The 21572-nt window shown below is 51.5% G+C and overlaps 1 protein-coding gene across 9 annotated transcripts in view; it reads right to left on the bottom strand.

Annotated features, from left to right (window-relative positions):
- Positions 1-855: 855 nt before the first annotated feature.
- The window catches only part of NR6A1 (nuclear receptor subfamily 6 group A member 1), a 68744-nt gene continuing 48027 nt past the window's right edge, over positions 856-21572 (bottom strand). For 4 of the 9 annotated variants that reach the window (XM_083485878.1, XM_083485879.1, XM_083485880.1 and 1 more), the window contains 5 exons: positions 19119-19240; positions 14188-14340; positions 13622-13706; positions 6800-6853; positions 856-5498 (listed from right to left, as the gene is read on the bottom strand). In XM_083485878.1, the coding sequence (XP_083342004.1) occupies positions 6829-6853; positions 13622-13706; positions 14188-14340; positions 19119-19240 (385 nt within the window). In that variant the 3' untranslated portion in view covers positions 856-5498; positions 6800-6828. Of the gene's footprint in view, positions 5499-6471; positions 6854-11113; positions 13707-14187; positions 14341-19118; positions 19241-21572 lie in introns of those variants that run through there. The other 5 variants (XR_014521589.1, XR_014521590.1, XM_083485877.1 and 2 more) reach the window with 3 other exon arrangements.

A 21572-nucleotide genomic window follows, 5' to 3' on the forward strand; every position in this document is an offset into this window, starting at 1 on the left:
GGCCATCTCCTGCAGCATCCTGTCTTTGCAGCCAGTGGCATAGCGTGGGCGGGTGCAGGGGGGCCGGCCGCACCGGGCGCAACATCTGGGGGTTAGGGTTAGGGGGCGCAAATCCACGGGTTAGGGGGCGCAAATTACTTGCCTTGCCCCGGGTGCTGACAACCCACGCTACGCCACTGTTTGCAGCGGCCAGGTGCCCGTTACAGGAAGCCCACAAACTGGACCTGGGCATGAGGGCACCTCCACCCACCCGTAGTCCCCACCAACATGACTGTTTCGGTTAGCAGCCATTGACAGCATTATCAGCCATGAATGTGCCCCATCCTCTTTGAAAGCCCTCCGAGTTGGTGACCAACATTGCCCCCTGGGGAGAAAAATCCATGGTTTAACGCTGTGCTGCAGGGGAAAGGGTTTTCTCTTGTCTGTTCGGACTCTTCAGCCTGCCTGAAAAGCTGCCCTTCTACAGTAAGGAAGCTGCTTATGCAAAATGGGAGGGGACTGCATTCCGGCAGTGGGTGGGGCCATATAAAAGTGGGTGGGGCCACCCTTATTTCTCTCTGCTCTCCTTGACCCTCCGTGAGTGGGATGTTAGAGGAGCGGCAGGTGTCTCTTGCCAGGGCTGTGAGCTGATAGGCTCAGTGAGAGAGCACCTGTTGTGCATGCAGAAGATCTCAGGGTCAATTCTCATCACCTCCAGGCGGATTTGGAGGAGGCTCACTCTCTGAAACCCTGGGGAGCCATTGATGTCAGTCAGGGCAGAAAGCAATGAGAAAGCAGATGGACCAGCGGTCTGACTTGGTACAGCAAGTGTCCCTCTCTTTTGAAACTGGGCCAAGGGCCGAAGGTTGCAACCTCTAGGGTTAAAAATATTTATTTATTTATCCATTGCTTTCAACAAGAAAATCCTCCAAAGCTAATTTACAAATCCATAAAAAAATATAAAACAGCTTGACATTCAATAACACCAAATATCTGGGCGGTGGGGACAGGGACGATGATAACACAGCACAACAAAATTCCTGAAAGTTTTCACACAACAATTACTGTTAAAAGGGGAAGGAATCACACATACACAAAACAGACACATACACAAAACCCCACAAAACAGACAATAAATCTCCCCCCACCCCAGTAAGACACCAGTTAACGACCCGAAGCCCGAGCAACGAGGGATGCTTCCGCCCGTCACCCAAAAGGAATGAAAGTGCCAGTTGTGCTTCAAAGGACTGAACAGTAGTTAATGCACACAAAGCTCTACTGCTGAGCTGCAAATGGACCCCTAGAAGTGGGAGGAGAGCACACTCTGCACATGCCCCAATGCACCGAGAATCCCTCAGCTGAGCTCAAAAGCAGCCCAGCAGCCGCCACAAGGCTCCACTGAGCATTGAGGAAAAACTGCCAGGATCTCCTCGTTTCTCCCTATCCTTGATATTCCGCAATGTCCCAGGAGAGAGATAAATATGGCCAGTCCCCATCCTCTCTTGGTTATCTGAGGCCTTGCTGTGCCTCTTCCCCCTGCCACGTTCCTGGAATGCGCTCGCTGCAGGTGTGGCCCATGAGAGCGGCTGCAAAACCCTTGCCTGCCAAAGCCTGGGTCCCTGACTGCAAGACCTCCCAGCGATAGGGCAGGAGCTGCGCGAAGCACTCCAGGTCTCACAAACTTGGGCCAGGAGGTCCCTCCACTACTTGGTGCTGGTGGTCTTCCTCTCAGGGGCCTGTGGGCTGCATAGCTGAGCTCAGCTGGGGCTCAACCTCTCCTGGCGCAACGCTGCCTGCAGCCAGATCAACGGCCCCTTGTGTTCCAAGCTTTTTATGCAGCAGTACTGCGAATTGTGAACTTATCTCTAGTGGGAGAGAGATTTATTGACAAAGCGCATAGTTGGACTATGGAACTCACTCCCACTGGAGGCAGGGATGGCAGCTAACCTTGATGGTTATAAAAGAGGACTGCACAAATTCACGGTGGAGGAGAGGACTATCGATGGAGACAGCAATTTCCCCCCAAATACCAGTTGCTGGAAACAGCAGGAGGAGAGAGGCCTCTTGTGGTGGAATTCTGCTCATGGGTTTCCCACTGGGGCGTCTATTTGGCCATTGTGAAAACAGGGTGCATGACTAGACGGACACGGGCCTGATCCAGCAGAGCTCCTTTTATGTTCTTTCTAGGAGTGGGAAATCTGGTTCCTCCAGATAGTTCTGGACTCTCAACTTTCACCAGAGCTGACCATTGGTCATGGCGGCTGCTGGGAGCTGGGGGAGTCCAAGGACACATGGAGGGACAGAGGTTCCCCACCCAAAGATGGGCACAAAACTTCATGGGAGGTTGTAGTATCCATATGGTGAGATGTAACCTCTCCAGCTGATTATGTGACCCTATCCTCTTTGCTGCTGCAACTGATGCAGTTCCAACATTAATAACTCCAGCGTGGTGTTACATCTCACAATAGCAGCCTTCAGCAACCAGGTGTCCTCCAGCTGTTTGGGACTACAATTCCCATCAGGCCCAGCAGCGCAGTTTGAAAGCCCAGGAGATTGGTGCAGCTTAAGTGCCAAGCGCCTGAGCCTGGGAAGGGCCAGGATTTCGTAGCAGAGCACGTGCTCTGCATCTAGGCCAGGAATGAGAAACCTGAGGTCCCTCAGGGAGCTCCAACCAGCAGGACCATTGGTGAGGGAGAGTTGGGAGTCCAGCAGAATCTGGAAAGCCACAGATTAACCACCATGATGTATAAAGTTTCGGGCTGAATTCTCTCCACTTAGGGTAGCAGGCAGCCTAACAGCTTGGGCAGCTGCTGTCAGTCAAGGGTTTCAAAATATAGGGTTTAAGAAGGATGCTGCCAAGCAGGAAGGTGCACAGAGGAGGGCGGCTGAGATGACCAAGGTCCTGGAAACCAAGCCTGATGAGGAACGGTTGAGGGAGCTGGGCATGTTTAGCCTAGAGGAGGCCGAGAAGTGACATGATAATAATCTTCCACTATCTGAAAGGCTGTCCCATGGAAGATGGAGCAAACTTGTTCTCTGATGTTCCAGTGCTGGATCTACAGTTGCCATACATCTGGAATTTTCCAGACATAGCTGGTAATCGGCCATTGGCAACAGTGTGGGGACTGGCTAAGGCGATGATGGCAAGAGCAGAGATTCAGCAGTGGAATGGACTCCCTTGGGATTTTAAACAGAGGTTCGAAGGTGTTCCCAGTATTAGGTCTGACACAGTATATGATGTTTTAACGTGTTTTGATGTTTTATCGTGTTTTTAATATTCTGTTGGGAGCTTCCCGGAGTGGTTAGGGAAACCCAGCCAGATGGACGAGGTATTAATAATAATAATAATAATAATAATAATAATAATAATAATAAATTATTATTATTATTATTATTATTATTATTATTATTGGTTGCCAGAGAGTGGGAGTGCATGTGTTCCCTCAGCCTCCTCTCCTCTCCCCGGGAATCCTCTGGGCAGCTGCTGCTGCTGCTGTCCCTGGTCTCTGAGCTGCCCCCCTGCCCCAAAGAGAGATGCCTCCTCACACTGCCCCACAGGGACTGGGGAAGCACACCCTGGCCAGCCAAAGGTGCACCATTCGCCTGGGGAGCTTGTAGCCAGGGCTGCTGCAACAAACAGCTGTGCAAGCCTTGGGGAGGCAGAGATAGAGGAGGGCATCAGAGGAGGGAGGGAAGGAAGGAAGGAAGGGAAGAGGGACAGAAGCCAGGGTTGCCCACCGCACCCCTGACCATCCTTCAAGGCACCCCAGGGGGCCACGACACACTGGTTGAAAACCACTGGCATAGAGCCGTGTATTATCCCTCTGGGATGTAAAACGCTTTGGCTTGTACGTGACGTTGGTGCTGTCCCTGTGGAATTTGGTCCTCAAACAGCTTTCACAAGTGCTTCCACAGCTACCAGCCCCCCCAAAAAAAATTAGGAGGGAGGGAAGCTGCAGTCTGAAGGGCATGGGGTCTCAAACCCATCATGGGGCTTATGGGTCAACCTAAGAACATGAGGAGAGCCTGCTGGATGAAGCCCATCGGGTCCACCTGACCAGACGCCCATGATGGGAATTCCACACACGGGACCCAGGCACGAGAGACCTCCTCCCTCCTGCTGTTTTCAGCAGCTGGTATTCAGAAGCATTGCTTCCTCTGACAGCTGATGGGCATTGTCATTTAAACAATGCGTGTGCATCGTGCCTTGTGATCTATTATGTGGGGCAGGGCTTACCTGCCCCCACCAACCTTTTATTCAAGTTGGCACCCCCTGGTGGAGAACTTCCTTTTGGATCTTGATCTGTGCACACACAACTGGTGTCAGGAGCCACTTCAGGAAGGTTGGCCCTGTGGGGCTTGTCCGTCCCTCATCTTGTCTCCCTCTCCTCCCACGGCCAATGCTGAGGCCGCTAAGCGGGCGCAGAACAATGGCTGGTGGCGCTGTGTGTAACTGCAGCCTGCACTTGTCTTTTCAATCCAGCCAACGTGGCGTGAGGCACTAACTGGAAATAGGGCCTGAATGTGAACAAATATGGCCGGGCTGTGTGAGGGTTGTGGGGGCAGGCTGGTGGGCAAACAGCCCCCTCCACACACACACACACACACCCCAGGCTGCCTTTCCCTCTGTGAAGGTCAGAGCCTGAGCCAGTGACAGAAACGCCTGACAAAATGCCTTGCGCCGAGTCCTTGGGCCCGATAATGGATGTTCCAGGCAATGTTGACATTTGGTGATCCACCAAAGATCAGGTTAATGAGGCTGACGCTGGTGACAGTGTGATTTGTTCGCTGCCATCCTCCCCGGCCGAATCACAGGCCATGCGGCCTTCGGCAGTAAACCATTATGCCAGGGCCCTCCGCACAACAGCTGCTGTCACTGGTCAGATGAGCAAGCGAGGGAAATGTGGCAATTAAGAGAAGTTGGTGCCTCCTCCACTTCTGTGGGTCCAAAGATCAGGGAGGGGCAGCTCACAGAGGTAGCACAGATCCCCAAAAGACCCTCAGATTAGTTAAAGATAGCCCCCCCCACCCCCTGTTACTCACATCCAGACACATGTACACTCCCACCCCACCCAAGGCACAGTGAATATACCCTTGTCCTGGCTGGGCTCAAGAAGGCAAGGTAACAAGAAAAACACAGGTTGTCCGTCTTCCTCCGATCGCGACTTCCTCCAAAGGTACCCACCTGAATTCCAATGCAGGGAGCGGATCTAGGAGAAACCCACAGTCAATCTGAGTTACTTGAGGACTTGAGGACAAAGGAGATGCATCCGAAGGCTTGCTATGTTTTTAAAGCAGCTACAGCACTGTGACACAATGACTTTAAAAGGCGAGGCGAACTACTGATGGCTACTTCCTGCGATGGCTCTGGTCTGGCTCCACAGTTAGAGGCAGTGACGCTCTTGAATCTCAGTTTCTGGAAACCACAGGAGGGGAAAGTCTGTTCTTGAATCATGCTTGTGGATTTCCAGCAGACATCACGGTGGGTGGGGCCAGCACAGAGCTCTACAGCGTGTCAGCTGCAAGCAGAAAAGCGGAATATTAATAATTCCTGAAAAAAGCAGGGGGAGGGCTTGGGTTCTGCAAAATGCCTGAGGCAAACTAGACTGCTACCTGTTGGCTCCAATCTGTCTCAAGAGACGCGGAAGTGCATCTCTGTGGGTGAAATCAAACTGATGGAATCTAAGCGCCCCCTGGAGACCGGGGACTTGTACTGCTGCTTCCCAGGTGTCTTTGCTGGGGTAGCAACGCCTGGGCCGTGCGTCTGGAGGTCCTGGGCTGACCTGGCCACACTACCTGCCTCTCAACCTCACTGACGTGGTCTAAAGCAGAGCAAGACGCTTGGCACCAGCTTAAGAGTTGCCTGAATGAGGCACACAAAACGCCATCAAGGCGTCATGGGGTCTGCTCCTTTTCTTCTCCCAGAGATGCCTTGCAAGGCATTGGGTTTTCTCCTCCCAAAGCCTTTCTCACCTAACAAAGGTGCTGCTGCACAGGTGAGTTTTGAAGAGGGATTTGAAGGTGGTGGGATTTCTAGCTATCTCACTCAGCTTTCCCGAATTTGTAGCTCAGGTGCTTTGGGCTAAAACTCCCACCAGCCCCAGTTGATGGGACTTGTAGCCCAAGACAACAGAGAAGGCGGGATACAGGAAAGAAACCATTCTCAAGGGGGGAAACCTCAGATGTCCTCAAAGTCACTGCAGCTGGTAGAAGTATGCTTATTGCAAGCAAAACCACAACATTCCTCTACACGTAAGCACACGGGTCAAGGAAGGACCCCCTGGAAATACAGAAGCCACATGGCTCCTTGCCTATCGGGGGGGGGGCGGGGGGAGCAGCCTCCTTTTCACCCACATTACGCAAGCAGAACATGGTCTCTTGGGTCCAGCTGCTGTCCAAACACATCACAATAGAGAGCAGCTGGGTGAAAGGCAAGCTTTGCTTAAAGGCTCAAAAGCCACTGGCCCCAGTTTTATGCCATCTAGATTCTACCTGCTTCAATTCAAAACTTTGCTCAGGTGGTCCAGGACACCAGCACTTGGGGTCTTCAAAGGGAAGAGGGCACATTTTATACAGCAAGGGGGCTCCTGGGAAGGAGGGCAAGGGAGGAGGACAGACTAGGAGCCTCTGCTAACATGGTTGCCAAGTGTGCGCTACACTTGGGGCGCCTCCACCGAGTGGGGGCCAGCCACACACACTGGAGAAAGGAGATGTAGGTCTTGGATCTCCATGGCGATGGCTCTGATGGGGACCTTGTTGTCAGGGGAACAATTTCTGAAAGATCCGTCTGCTGGGGGCAGATCCGGCTTTGCTGAATTACCATTTTCTGGAGGAGTCAAGAACAGGTTTCTACATCCAAGAGCCGCTCTGGGACCTAAAGAGAGCAAGCCAAAGAGTGTTAACACCTCTTGCGCACCCCCAAGTCCTCCCCCCTCTGCATAGCTTGGCTTTTGCTGGGGTGGGAGCAGCAGAAAAGCCTGAAGAAGCAAATGTCAAGCCACCAGCAGCAGCCTCCTGTCACTACTGCAGCTGGATCAGACCCATGAAGACTCCTCAAGGATCTCTGGGGAGAACAGGCTGTGGCTTCACAGCACAACCACCCTCAACCTGGAGGCCAGGCTGCCGATTTGTAGCCTGGCATTGGCCTGAAGACTGCTGGCTGGTCTTCTGGGAGGGAGCATGTAAACAGAACCTTGCGCTGTGCAGCCATGGAAGTCTGACTTAGGACCACAGACTTGTATGGGAATTATGGAGTTTGTTCCTACAGGAGGAGGGAGGCAATGGCCATCAACTTGGGGCAGCTTTAAGGAGGAACAGAAAAATTCACAGAGGAGGAGGGGGCTATGGAAGGCTCCTAGCCAGAATGGCTCTGCTCTACCACCAGTTGCTGGAAGCCAGAGGAGGGGAGTGTGTTGCTCACCTTGAGTCAGAAGCCTCTGCAGGAAGGACAGGGAGAGGCCCCTGCTTAACTACCTTGCCTGCCACAAGTCAGCACAGATGGTGCAATGGCAGCTTTCTGTGTGCCAAGGCTAAACTTAATTCCAAAGAGCAGGGTGGAAAGACATTCTGCTGAGGAGGGAATGTGGGGCCTGGAGTGTTAGCAAAACAAAGGCACATTTAATTCCTGGGTAGGGCCACAGGCCCAGCTGGCAGCAAACAGGGATTTTCATACTCTGGCTGCTTTGAAAGGAATAAAGGGAACCCAAATGCATTTATGTGGTCCATTAACTAGGCCAATCCAGAAGCGCCAAGCATCAGGGAAAGGCACGGAGGCAGCACAGCCCACGGACACAGTGGGGGGGGGGAGCAGCAGCTGCTCACTTTGGTGACGTGGCCACTGCCATCTCGGTGTGGCAGGCAGACGCACACAGAGAGGCGCACAATGGCTTTGTGAGTGTGCCGCCTGCTCCCGGCTGAATGGGCCCTGATGTGTGCACTCCAGGATGTATAGAAATCTAAAAATACCAAGTCCCTCCTCACGGCTTGCCGCTCTCTCATCAAACACAAGATATCTTTAACTGATCTCTCCTTTCCCTCTGCAGTGCTCTGGTCAAGGCTGTTTTTGCAGTCAGGTTTGTTTGCATATTGGATTTTTTTGTAAAAGAGGGTGCTTGGCAGCTATTAAGGCAAGAGGGGCTAAAAGAACCTGCTCCTTTCACCTGCTGCTCATTCCTAACACCTCCCCATCAAAGCCTGGGCTGAGATCTGGATAACCAGGAGAAAGGGGAGCCAGCCCCGTCCAAAGGGACTGGGTGGAAGTCATGCCTCCCTTTCTCTGGCCTCCCCTTGCCCTGCTGTGCTCCGCTGTGAGGGCACCATCAGGCCCAAAGGCAGCTTCCAGCTTGCCAGAGATGCGTCCTGCCAGCACTGGTGAAAGCTCCTTCAGCCTCACGCCTGCAGAGACCCCCTGCTCCAAGCACCCCCTCCCCTAACACATTGCCTGCCAGGTAGAGGTGTGTGCGCACGCGTGTGGAGGGGGCACCTGTGGGACACGGAAGCAAGCAAGCAAGCAAAAGAAAGGACACTCAAGAGTCAAGCAGTGCAGAACCATTTCACATTTATTAGTTCAAAGATCTAACACTTGCTAAACATGCGTTTAACACTTATTGGTCACATTTCCACAGGTAGTCAAGTCACAGAGTAGAACTTTGGAGCCGAGGCTGCTGGGCAAAAGCGAGGGGCGCCGGCCCCACGGCCAAAACTACACCCGGTCAGAACACTGTTGTTGTCAACACCTCCTGAGGCAGGAGGCACCACCGGGCGAGTGGCTTCCCAGCAGTGCAGATGCTCCAGCTCCAGGCATGTTGAAACATAACAGCTAAACATTCACTATTTGTTATGTTGCAGTGACACCCTGCTTCCCTGATTTATTACGCGGGATTGTAGGGGAAACGCGCTGCAGGCTGTTTGGTCAAGGCATTGCTGCCCCTCCCTTCCTCCCTCCGGCTGGGAGAGTCCCAGGACGCCCATGGCGGGGGGGGGGGCATGGAGATGCAGGTCTAAAAGTCAGCAGGGTGGGTAGAAGGAGGTGGCAGGAGCCGTGGGTGCGTGTAGGGTGGGGCTCAGGCTGGCAAGAGCACCCCCTCTCCACGTGCTGCTGCGGAGGGCAGGGTGGTCTTGCGTCTGGGGACTCCGCACGGCCTCTTCTCTAACAGCTCTGCTCAAGATTCCAGGTGTCCCTTCCCTTCATTCACCCCCCATGCATCCTGCCACCTCCTTCTGACGCAGCCCCAAGGGGGGGGGGAGGGGGCAAAGAATTCTCCAGCAGCAGCAATGAGGAATGGAGAATCTCTGGGAAAGTTGACAAAGCAGCATCTCCCCCCCCCAAAAAAAAACAACCCTGTTGCATCTCCACTCAGAAACATGTACAAAGAGGAAGCAGGGTTATTTTAGGTTTTTTCCAAAGTTGGGGGAGGGATTTCTTTTCTTTTTGTTTCTTCCCCCCCCCCCCCGCACAATCCCTTTGAGATGATAAACAGGATGTCACACAAGAGGTAGTTTTGTTATGGAAACTGAGTCAATAATGTTATCAACAAACTAGTACAAAACATTTTCATACTTAAGAAAGAAAGAAAGAAAAAATGCATCTATCGCAAAGGCGGCTCAGTTGAGGTCAATGGGTGCCCCGAGTGGGGCGGGTTCAAGTCCAGACAGGGGCTCCTTCCCCAGGCAATGCCAGGGGGGGCGCAAGGCCCCAAGCAGGCCTGGGCAAAGAGAGCCCCTCCTGCGGGGGCAGGGGCAGCAGGGGGGTTTCCCTGGGTTCAGTTTAAATACATATCCCTGAGCTTCTGCGTGCGGCACAAAGGGCGCACAGAGAACCCGGAGGAAGCCCCTCAGGTTGCTGCCGCAAGGTGGAGCATCGCTTTGGGCTGGTATCACCTGAGATACAAAAATATCCGTGTCAGACTCCAGCTGCCACCCCACCCTCTTCCCCTCCTGCCATGTCAAAGCCTGAGGAAGAGGGCGAGGCCACTGCCACCTTGGTCTCCCCAGACTCACAGCTGCAGAGCTGGCGGAGGCAAGGGGCAGGGAGCAGGCGGTGGCAGCGCAGTGGGGGGTGGGGGGTGGGAGGGGGCGTTGATGGGTCCCCCTCCACCCCACCCCTTTTTTTGGTTGTTTTCCTATTTAGAAATAATTTTTTTAAAAAAAGGTAAAAAGTAGTTCAAGTTTAAAAACAGCAACAAAACAAAAACAAAATGAAAGGTTGGTTTGAAGGACTGCCACTGAATGGCAAAAGGGGAATTCCAAGCCTCCCTGCTCAGCTGGGGGAGGAAGGGGGAGAGGAGGAGAACGGCAACTGGGCGGCCTTTGGGGGTCACAATGGGCCCAAGAAGCTTGTGCTGTGGCATTGGTGGCTTTTCTTGGGGTGCTCAGGTACAGGAGGGGGGAGGGACTTAATAGTCACTCTCTCTCTCTTTCAAAATGAGCGGCAATAGGCTGGAAACTTGCAGGAAGACCTGCACCAGCAACTGGTACTTCCAGGAAGCCGGGGGAGAGACCTGCCATCATTGCCCTCCCTGACATTCGGCTTTTGCTGCTGCCAGCCTCCTCTGGAGTAAGGTTGTGGGAGCCAGCTGAATGCCTTCTGCCCCTCACCTCCAAACTGCATTAAGCCAGGCTTCTTGGAAGAGCAGTAAGAAACTTTATTGCCAGTAAACTTCCATTTCGGTTTTGTATTTGTGTACTTAATAAGCCTAGGTATTTTGGGGGGGGGGGGGGTAATATTGAATTTCTTCTGCATTTGCCAAATTGCTGGGACTATTGTCATTTTGGGGTTTTTACTGACATGCTCTTTATTTCAGTATATTTGGTATACTGTAGGCCGCTTTGGGCTCAGTTCACTGCAGAAAAGCAGCAAACAAATAAACTCAACCAATCAATCATGCTAAAGAAAAAAGCCCAGAGAAACTGCAGCAGGGATCCCCCTGTGGCAGGTGGGCTACTGGGCCACAGCAGGGGAGAAACCAGAAATAGCAGAGCTCTCCTCTCCCCCTCCTCTCCCACACAGCATTAAGCACATTAAGTCTTAGTTGGTCTTTAAGGTGCTACAGGAAGGAATTTTTTTATTTTGACTATGGCAGACCAACACGGCTACCCATCTGTAGCATTAAGCACGTTATTATACAGTTCCCCCTTTTGTTTTTGCAAAATGACCATTGAACAAAAGATAGCACAGAAAGAGAATTCCAACCTTTGTACAGTGTCCTTCAAACCAAATTCACAAATCCATCTAAATGAGTGACCTACGGTCCCTACGTCTCTAAGCTACAGTTCCTATTTTCTTCACATAATACCTGAGTCCGCAAAGCATTACATTCACTTTACCCTGTTTCAAAACCAAACAAGCCGTCAGCGGGCTTGGTTGCGGGAGGCATTAACGACAGCCCAATGAGTTACCTTCTGGCTCACTGCATTAGCCTTTGGCTTGCGCCTGAGCTCAGCCTGGCTCTCCCTGCTCCCAGAGATAAACAGAGGCTTTTGTGTGTCAACGGAGGGATGCTGTGAATGCGGAGGCAAAATGGGGGGGGGGGTCCTTACACAATGGCCAGCGGAGCGTCCTCTCACACAGCCACCCCCCCCTCCTGCACAGGCTGCAATGCCTCTCTCCTTCCTGAGTCAAGTCACCTTTGAAATATGCAGGAGGGGAGGGGGTGTGGGGAGAGCAGAGAGGTCCTGAAAAATCCCACGGCCACAGATCTGTGAGGTTTCTATGAAATGTCGAGTGATGGGCTAGACTCCGCAGTCTTGTGCAATGTATAGAATCCCTGCTACGTAAAAGGAGCAAACCAGAAGGTAATGAATGGGTCAATCAGAGGTATTGTGGACAGCTCTCCCCCCCCCCCAAACAAAACAAAACACAAAACACAAAAATAACACCAATGTCCTGGCAGGCAGCACTTTCTAGTTTTGCAACACAGACAACATACAGGCAGACAGACAGAAGGGCAGATAGGGAACGCAGCACTTGCACGCCCCACCCACCCCTTGAGGTATATCGTGTCAAAGCAGAAGGCTTTCCAAAGTGGCGGGGAGGGGGGGTCACAAATGCTACTTGGACCAATGGGAAAAGCAACAGGGCAGTGACACCGGTCTGTGACGCACAAAAAGCCACAGAGCGCTGGCCACAGCAGGGCCATTTACCCGTTTCACCTTGCTGGAACCAGCAAGAGCAGCGTTGAGTGTGGGGAAGTCAAGCAAAGAGAGCCCTGTGGGTGACATTCCCCCCCCCCCCACAAAGCAAATGCCAGTGGTCCAAAGGAGCTCTAGGCAGGGCTGGCAGTGGGGAGGGGCCTGTGAGTTTCCCTGATGCTCAGTCTTGCAGTCGCCTTTCCCACTTGCGCTTGCCAGGCCAACCCGTATCAGGATCTCCCCTAGAAATATGCCAAGCCTCCAAATGTAAACAGGGTGCAGTGGGGTGCAGCAAAAAGCAAGGTTGGGGGGCGCTGGCAGTGGCAGCAACACTGGGACTGCCTCTGCGTGTGCTTATGAGATGGGCTGAACAGGTGAGATGGGCTAATTGAGGTCAGTCCTTTCCAGCCTCTGTTTGTGTCTGCCAACTGCGGCCTTTAGCCAGTGTGTGGGGCTCCCACCCCCCGCCTGAAGGCCTTAGAGGAAGACACTCACGGAGAAGCCTCTCTTGCTGTGAGCATCTGTTAAGCATGGAGCCAAGGAGGAGTGTGACATGGGTGGAGGGGGGGGGCTTTGGGAACTGGGGAGCCCACTGAGTGTGAATAGGGGAGAGAGCCTCCCACCACGCGAAGACCCATCACAACCTGGAGAGTCTTGCGGCGAGGGCCCCTTTCCAAGGGCTAAGAAGGACAGTTTGAAGGGGTGTCCAGAGGGAACCCGGAAACACATTTCCCCTTTGAAGGCCACAGAGCTGCCTCCATGCTTGTCCCAGCGTTCTTTCACAGGTGGGGGCAGGGCGAGGGAAAGTCTAGAGCAGACCCCTCAAAACTGTGAGGAAGGGGCTGCCATCTCACCCGCTGAGACTCAGCCATCATCCTTGCAACCTTGCGTTTTTGTGGTAAAGTGAGGGGTTAATGGCTGCTGGGTCTGGAGTGCCAAGAGGGACCTCAAGCAGGTGGGGTGTGTATTTGAGGTGCTCTGTGGGCAGCCAATTGAGAAGAGGAGGGGAGGAGGGGGGCAGCCACAGCACTTGGCACTTCTCTAGGGGAGAGCAGATTCCGGCCTCCAAGGAACGGCCGACTGCCCCAACAGAACGAACACTGTGGGTGTAGGTCCCACAGAAAGAGAGGAGCCCAGCACCTTCTCCTTGAGGTAGTCTTAAGTCATCGGCCCCAGCCTCCAGCCCTGGTAAAAAAAAAGAGGTCTAACCCTAAAAAACACTGTTAACAAACATCTTCACATTCTGTAAACTGTGAGAGGACTCAATGGCTGCATTCGGACGGAATGCTGTGCACGGGGTTGAAGATCATACATTCAACTTTGTCGTGAAATAAATATCATAGGAAAATAGTAAAAAGAACAAGAAAAATAGAGGAAACCAAGCAACCAACCCCAGAAAGATTCCTGCTGCAACAGCAAGGCTACCCACTGCCCAGCTGCAGCCATTCCATCAATTGCATGTGCCTCCTCCCCCTCCTACTCCTGAGGGAGGGGGGAAGAGGCGGCTGCTCACTCTTTGCTCACGCTGGCCTTGCAGGAGTGCAGAACAGCCTTAAAGAGGAGAGGCAGCTGCTCCAACGGGACGTTCACCATTTTCCCTGTCAAGACAAGAACACAGTCTTGGTTAGCTGGCCCGTGTCGAAGGCGGCATGAAAGAGCCCTGCCAGGTCAGTCCAGCAGGCTGCTCTCCCAGGGGCCAAGCAGACGCCCCAAAGGCAAACCCCCAACACTCTCTCCCCCTGCGGCTCCCAGCAGCTGGCATTCAGAAGCACTGCTGCCTTCAGGGTGGCTAGGCTCCACCTCTGCCCCCGGGGGAGAGGGCTCCTGCACTCCTGCTTCTGGGTTCCCATGGTGGGCATCTGGCTGGCCCCATGGCCTCCAGGATGAGGGGCTAGGTGAGCTATTAGTTTGTTTCAGCAACCTCCCTGCCTCCCTTGGAGCTGCCCACCAGCTGCCCTGGACTGCACTTCCGAAGGTGGGAAGGAGGCTCCCACACGCTGGCAGCGCAGCCGGAGAGAAGCTTCTCCCTCCAAGCTTCACGAGGCAGGGGAACCAGAACGACCCCTGAGAGAGCCTCACCTGCAATGTATCGGATCTCCGGCAAACACATCATCAGATCTGGGAACCGGTTCGGCTGATGCGGGTACTTGAACTCCATGAAATCTTGGCAGACGTACCAACACCTCTTGTTCAGCTGCTCCAGCTGGGAGGTGTTCGTCAGGCCTCGGATATCTGAGCAGAAGAAACCACGCTTGTGACGAGTGGGGCAGGAACAACCGCCCCGTCCTGTCCCCACTCGCCGCCCTCCCGCCATCTGCCACAATGCTGATAAAAGGTACAGGGGCCGAGAAGGAGAGGAAGGCCCCAGAAGCAAGTCCCCAGAGCAACTTCTGTTGGTTGGCCATGGGGCAGCTCCTCCAGGACAGTCTGGACCGGAGGAGCCTGGGACCTTCAACGCTGCCGGACACCTGACTCCCCTGAGCACCAGCCAGTGTGGCCAGCAGACGACAGGATCTGGAGCCCAGCTAAAGGGGGAAGAGAGACCTTGGGAGGGGCCAAGCAAAGTTGATATGGGGTCTTGTATTCTGAATCCACCACAAAGGAAACCCGGGGCTCCACTCACAAGCTGGAGGCAAAGAGGAGGAACCCAACTGGCAGCCACTTCGCTGGGCCCAGGCAGGCAGCCCTTCCCACAGTGCGGCTGCTGAAACGCCGCCTGTCTGCTGGCTTTGTATGTGAGGCCGTGAAGCAAATCTGACTCTGCGGAAATCCCCCGTGGGCCAGGCTGCCCCGAACGCAGAAGAGTAAGGGCAAGTAGTAGTAGCAGCAGCAGTAGGTGGGAGAGAGGAAAGGAAACCCCCTGCTTCCCCCCAGAGCCAAGAGAAGGTGTTCCCAACAGACCCCCCCCTCACATTTATGGATGTGTCTTGCCAGCCCCACAATGTCTCCAGCTGGCAGGAGGAGAGCAAGGTTGATAATCCTGTTTTCTCCTGTCTGTGTGAACAGGGAAAGGAGTTGGCCCATAGTCCCACAGAAGGAGTGAGAAGTACGAGGCCATAAAAGGGTATTGGGAAATGATTTATAATTAATTGAAAAACATGTTTAAAATTACTCTAACCCCCCAAAAGCAGAGTCCTTTCTGTTGGGATAATTCAGACTGAAATTCCCAGGTGTCAGAAAAGGATATTTACGTATGCTACTGCTGTGGCCCATGTTTTGTTAGCCCAAAAATGGAAAATGACCAACCAAAGGAGATTGGCAACTTCAGCTGACAGAATATGCACAACTTGTAGTCTTAACATATAGAATAAGGGAACAGAAAGAGCTTATACTTAAAGAAGAATGGACAACATTTACTGAATATATGGAAAATTTACGGAAAATAATGGTGTGTAGCTGAAAATGCTGTCTGCATTAAGATAAATTCAACAGTGTAAATAAGTTTGGATGAATGTAAATAATGGAAAACTGATGGGTATATTTTCTGTAAAATATGCAGGGATCTAAGATATGGAATGAAACACTGAAAGCAAAGAAGGGAAGTCACTGACATCTTAAGTATGTAAAATGTTTAGCTGAAATTGTATAACAGAAAATTTTATAAAAATCACATTAAAAAGAGAAGGAGAAGTTTGTGGTGGGGTTTTCCCAATTCCAGCTGCCAAGGGCCGGTCCCAGCTCCGCTCGAAGGGAACAGGAGCGGCAGTTCCTACAATGTCTGTTCCAGTCCCTGCCAGAGACACCGGGCGCACAGGTGAGCGAGGGAGAGGAGGTCACAATATTGTTTATGAATTGGGGGGGGTGTGTGAATTTTACGCCTTGTTACGCGATCAAAGAAAACACGACAACGGCCCACAGATTATTATTTTCATTTACCAGTGAAAATACTGGTAAATACCCAGATGGTATTTAACACCCACCAGATTGGCAGAAATGTCCAAAAAAAAAAAATGATCTATTATCTTTCTCTGCTTCTCCTCCCATTGAACCAATCGGCTAGTAAATATGTCTCAAAGGAGAATATAAATCAAGTTCAGATTAAGTCCATTAAGCCCACTGAGCTGGAAAGTTTTTAAACGTCAGAACGTGCAGCAAAAAGATTAACAAAAAACACCCTGAAGAATGTTTTTGAAGAAGTGTGCATGACCACGAAAGCTCATGCCAATAACAAACTTAGCTGGTCTCCAACGTGCTACTGGAAGGAATTTTTTAATTTTGTTTCGACTATGGCAGCCCAACACAGCTACCCACCAGTAACTAAAAGAGGCCGTAATTAATTTCCCTCTCCTGTTCACAAATTGCAATCTGCAGCGCTTGTCTTCGAATGTCCTCAAGTTTGGGATATAGTTTTACCTCGTTTGAAGATCTGCTTCCTTTTGGCAGCAGCCAGTGACTTTGGCTGGCAGGTGCGATTTTGCAATAATGAATTGAAAAAGATACTTTCCCCGAAACAGTTGAGATGGGGGATAGTAACAACGGAGGTCCCCCCCCAAAAAAAACAAAAGGGTTTATTGTACTACTATACGCCTCCGCTGCAGCTAGAACGTAGTGTGCGCACCCTCAGAGGATGACCTCCAAACCATCCTAAATATCTTTGCAGAAGCTTACAAAAAGCTTGGCCTATCACTCAACTTCCACAAAACCAAAGTGCTGCACCAACAAGTACAAAACAACCCCTCTGCAGGGCCACAAATCCAACTCAATGGTGTAACGTTGGAAAATGTCAATCCCTTCTCCTACCTGGGCAGTTATCTTTCCACAAGGACCAGCATTGATGCCAAAATCCAGCATCGCCTGAGCTCTGCGAGTGCGGCTTTCTCCCGACTGAGGTGCAGAGTGTTTGAGGACCGGGACATTCGCAGGGAAACCAAAATGCTTGTTCACAAAGCTATTGTACTACCAACCTTACCAAATGCTTGTGAAATATAGACCACCTATAAACTCCATCTCTAACTCCTTGAAAGATTCCATAAACAGTGTCTCCAAAAAATTTCACACATCACTTGGGAAGACAAGTGAACTAATATCACTGGAAGAAGCAAATATCACCACTGCTGAAGCAATGATTCTTCAACATCAACTTTGTTGGACCGGTCATGTTGTGCGGATGCCTGATGATTGTCTTCCAAAGCAACTCCTCTATTCTGAACTTAAAAATGGAAAGTGTGATGCTGGTGGTCAACAAAAGAGGTTTAAAGATGGTCTCAAGGCAAATCTAAAAAAATGTAGTATAAACACTGACAATTAGGAAACACGGGCCTGTGAGCGCTCCAGTTGGAGAACAGCCTTGACCAAAGGTGTCATTGGCTTTGAAGCACTCAAACTCAGGACGCAAGGGAGAAAAGTGTTAAGAGGAAGGCATGCCTGGCAAATCCACACTGTGATCAACTCCTGCCCGGAAACTAATGTCCCCACTGTGGAAGGACGTGTGGATCCAGAACTGGCCTCCACAGTCACTTATGAACTCATTGTTAAAACCATGTTTTTGGAAGACAATCTTACTCGGCTACAAGTGATCGCCAAAGAAGAAGAAGAAGAAGAAGAGAAGAATGGCAGTGTAAAATGTTTGAACCTGTTGATGAACAGGGTAAGAGAAAACGAAGATAAGGAATCTAAGAAGGAATGTATAATGTTCATGTACTATTTCAAGAACCGGCACAGACAAACAACGTAGCTTAGCAGGCTTTGTGTATATCCAGCCAAGTTGAAATTGATAAAAGAGTATTGATTCGATAACAAATGGGATGGTCGGAAAGAGAACAGGAAAAGTGTCGAAGGGAAGTTGTAGGGATGCGGGAGACGCTGTGGTCTAAACCAGGCATAGGCAAACTCGGCCTTCCAGATGTTTTGGGACTCCAACTCCCATCACCCCTAACTAGCTGGACCAGTGGTCAGGGATAGTGGGAATTGTAGTCTCCAAACATCTGGAGGGCCAAGTTTGCCCATGCCTGGTCTAAACCACAGAGCCTAGGGCTTGCCAATCGGAAGGTCGGTGGTTCGAATGGGGTGAGCTCCCGTTGCTCGGTCCCTGCTCCTGCCCACCTAGCAGTTTGAAAGCACGTCAAAATGCAAGTAGATGAGTAGGTACCGCTCTGGTGGGAAGGTAAACGGTGTTTCCGTGCGCTGCTCTGGTTCGCCAGAAGTGGCTTAGTCATGCTGGCCACATGACCCGGAAGCTGTATGCCGGCTCCCTCGGCCAATAAAGCGAGATGAGCACGGCAGCCCCAGAGTTGTCCTTGACTGGACCTAATGGTCAGGGGTCCCTTTACCTTTCGGAAAGGGATTCGAACTCTGATTCCCCAGGCCCAAGTGAGGCCCTGGATCCACTCTCAGCTGAGGGCTGAGCACAGAAGTGGCCCCTCCCCACTCTCACACGCACACCTGCCCTTCCGTAAGGTTCAGGAGGGAGACGGTCCATGTGGGTCTGTTGTTCCGCCTGGGACCCCAAAATATGGGATGAAGCAGATCCCTTCTGCACAGGCAAAGTGGACTAAGGGGAGGCCATGTTTCAAATCATACACACACTTACCCACAGGTAAGCCCCACTGCACTCTATGGGGCTTACCTGGTAGGAAGTTGGAAGTGGGGCAGAGGGGGGGAAGGGAGTTTTCTGTGAACCGCCCTTAGACCGCTGGGTGTAAGGCGGTATATAAATTCAGTTGATAATAATAATAATAATAATAATACAGTGGTACCTCGGGTTAAGTACTTAATTCGTTCTGGAGGTCTGTTCTTAACCTGAAACTGTTCTTAACCTGAAGCACCACTTTAGCTAATGGGGACTCCTGCTGCCACCGCGCAGCCGGAGGACAATTTCTGTTCTCATCCTGAAGCATAGTTCTTAACCCGAGGTACTATTTCTGGGTTAGCAGAGTCTGTAACCTGAAGCGTATGTAGCCTGAAGCATATGTAACCTGACGTACCACAATAATAATAATAATATGCACTATTCCTTTTTTTTAGAAAATGCAAATAAAAAGAGAGAGAGGGCATCTCCTGCGGAGGCTCACCTTGGTTGAGGAAATTGATGGCTTTCATGCAGGCGTATTCCTCCTTGCTGACCTTGAGCTGGCCAAACTTGCGGTACAGGTAGATAAGCCGTTCCATCACCTCCATCCCTTCTTCGCTGAACCTGTGGAGGGGAGGCGGGCAGGGGGGGAGGGAGGGAGTTTGGCATCAGGCAAGCCCTCCAGGAACTATCCTAGATCCCGTTCCAGAACCGCCCTGAGACCTCCAGGTATAGGATGGTATTAAATTCAACAAATAAATCATCATCAGGGTTATGAAGGCGTCCTAAAGACGTTAAAGCAAAGATTATGGGATCATGCACATAGTGACTTGCGATCTCAACCACACGTATAAAACGTATTTTGCTGCACTGTGCAAAATATGAGCAAACCAGGGCTGAACTGATATTCCCCTTGCTGGTAGCTTTTCCCGGGAAAATCAGGAGCTCACTATGCCAGGTTCCTCTTGGAAGACCGGACAAACGCTAGAACATCAGCAGTGGCAAAGTTCTTATCGGTGGTTGCGAGAACCAAGGATCCCTATTCTTTTGAACAAAACGCTCGTTTAACCTGGAGGCAGGCTGTCTGAACTGTGCATCGCTTTGTAACAATTTGTCGGGTCTCGGAACGTAATCAAGATTGATTTGAATAATAATAATATAATAATAATTTATTATTTATACTCCGCCCATCTGGCTTGGTTTCCCAAGCCACTCTGGGTGGCTTCCAACAAAACACTAAAATACAATAACCTATTAAACGTTAAAAGCTTCCCTAAACAGGGCTGCCTTCAAATGTCTTCTAAAAGTTTGGCAGTTATTTTTCTCTTGGACATCTGATGAGAGTGCAGTGAGGGAACTACCAGAAAGCCCTCAGAGCTGGACCTTAGTGTTCGGCTGAACGATGGGGGTGGAGATACTCCTTCAGGTATACTGGGCCGAGGCCGTTTAGGGCTTTAAAGGTCAGCACCAACCCTTTGAATCGTGCTCGGAAACGTCCTGGGAGCCAGTGTAGGTCTTTCAACACCAGTGTTATGTGGTCTCGGCGGCCACTCCCAGTCACCAATCTGGCTGCTGCATTCTGGATTAGTTGTAGTTTCCGGGTCACCTTCAAAGGTAGCCCCACATAGAGCGAATTGCAGTAGTCCAAGCGGGAGATAACTAGAGCATGCACCACTCTGGCCAGGTAGGGTCTCAGCCTGCATACCAGATGGAGCTGATAAACAGTTGACCTGGACACAGAAGTGACCTGCGCCTTCATGGACACCTATGAGTCCAGAATGACTGCCAGGCTGCACACCTGGTCCTTCAGGGGCACAGTTATCCCATTCAGGACCAGGGAGTCCTCCACACCTGCCTGCCTGCAGTCCCCCCAAAACAGTACTTCTGTCTTGTCAGGATTCAACCCCTATCTGTTAGCCGTTGAGCTGCAAAGGTGGCCCCTGCGAGGAACTATCCCCATCGAGAAATTCCACCAGCTCAGCTCCGAGGTCCCCAGGTCTGGGCGGGGAGAGATGCTTAACCCAGCTCGGATTCACGCTCTTTGGGTGAAGCTGGGAACTGACTCACAAGGAGGCTGGGGAGAAGGCAGCAGCAGGAGACAGGGGCATGGGGTCCTAAGGAAGCCCGCTTGTCTGCAAGGCATGGGAACAAGAGCTCCCCTGCTGCCTTCGCACGGACATGACAGCGTGCGTATAGAAAGGGGGGAGCATCGCAGCTGCACAGGCAAGAGGGCCCCCGGTTTTGATCCTCTTTAGCCTCGCCCTAGACTGGACACGGAACAACCAATTGATTCAAAATTGGGAAAGGAGTAGCCCCAAACCAAACTTGAACCAATTTTTTTTACAATTTAGGCAGAATATTTGGACTAATGGACACATATTTGTATAATCTGGAACATTTAATGTGATTTCCCAGTAGTGAGAGCTGGACCATAAAGGCGGCTGATCGCCGACGAATTGATGCTTTTGAATTCTGGTGCTGGAGGAGACTCTTGAGAGTCCCATGGACTGCAAGAAGATCAAACCTCTCCATTCTGAAGGAAATCAGCCCCGAGTGCTCACTGGAAGGACAGATCCTGAAGCTGAGGCTCCAAGACTTTGGCCACCCGGAAGCTGTATGCCGGCTCTCTCGGCCAATAAAGCGAGATGAGTGGCGCAACCCCAGAGTCAGCCACGACTGGACCTAATGGTCAGGGGTCCCTTTACCTTTTACCATGAGGTTTACATAGGAACGTAAGACAGCCTGCTAGGTGAGGCCAGGGGCCATGGAGTTCAGCACCCTGTTCCTGCAATGGCTAAATAAGACACATAATCTGAACTGCAGAGGCAGGAAAGATCCGTTATGTGTGACAACAGCACAGTGTGAACAGCTCAGAGAGACAGAGCAGGATTAGAACATGCTGCAAATCCACATTCGGCCACTGAGGGGCAGTCGAGCATCATATCTGAGTACAAAT

Source organism: Podarcis liolepis (genome assembly GCF_965112155.1).
Source record: "Podarcis liolepis genome assembly, chromosome: Z".
Lineage (NCBI taxonomy): Eukaryota > Metazoa > Chordata > Lepidosauria > Squamata > Lacertidae > Podarcis > Podarcis liolepis.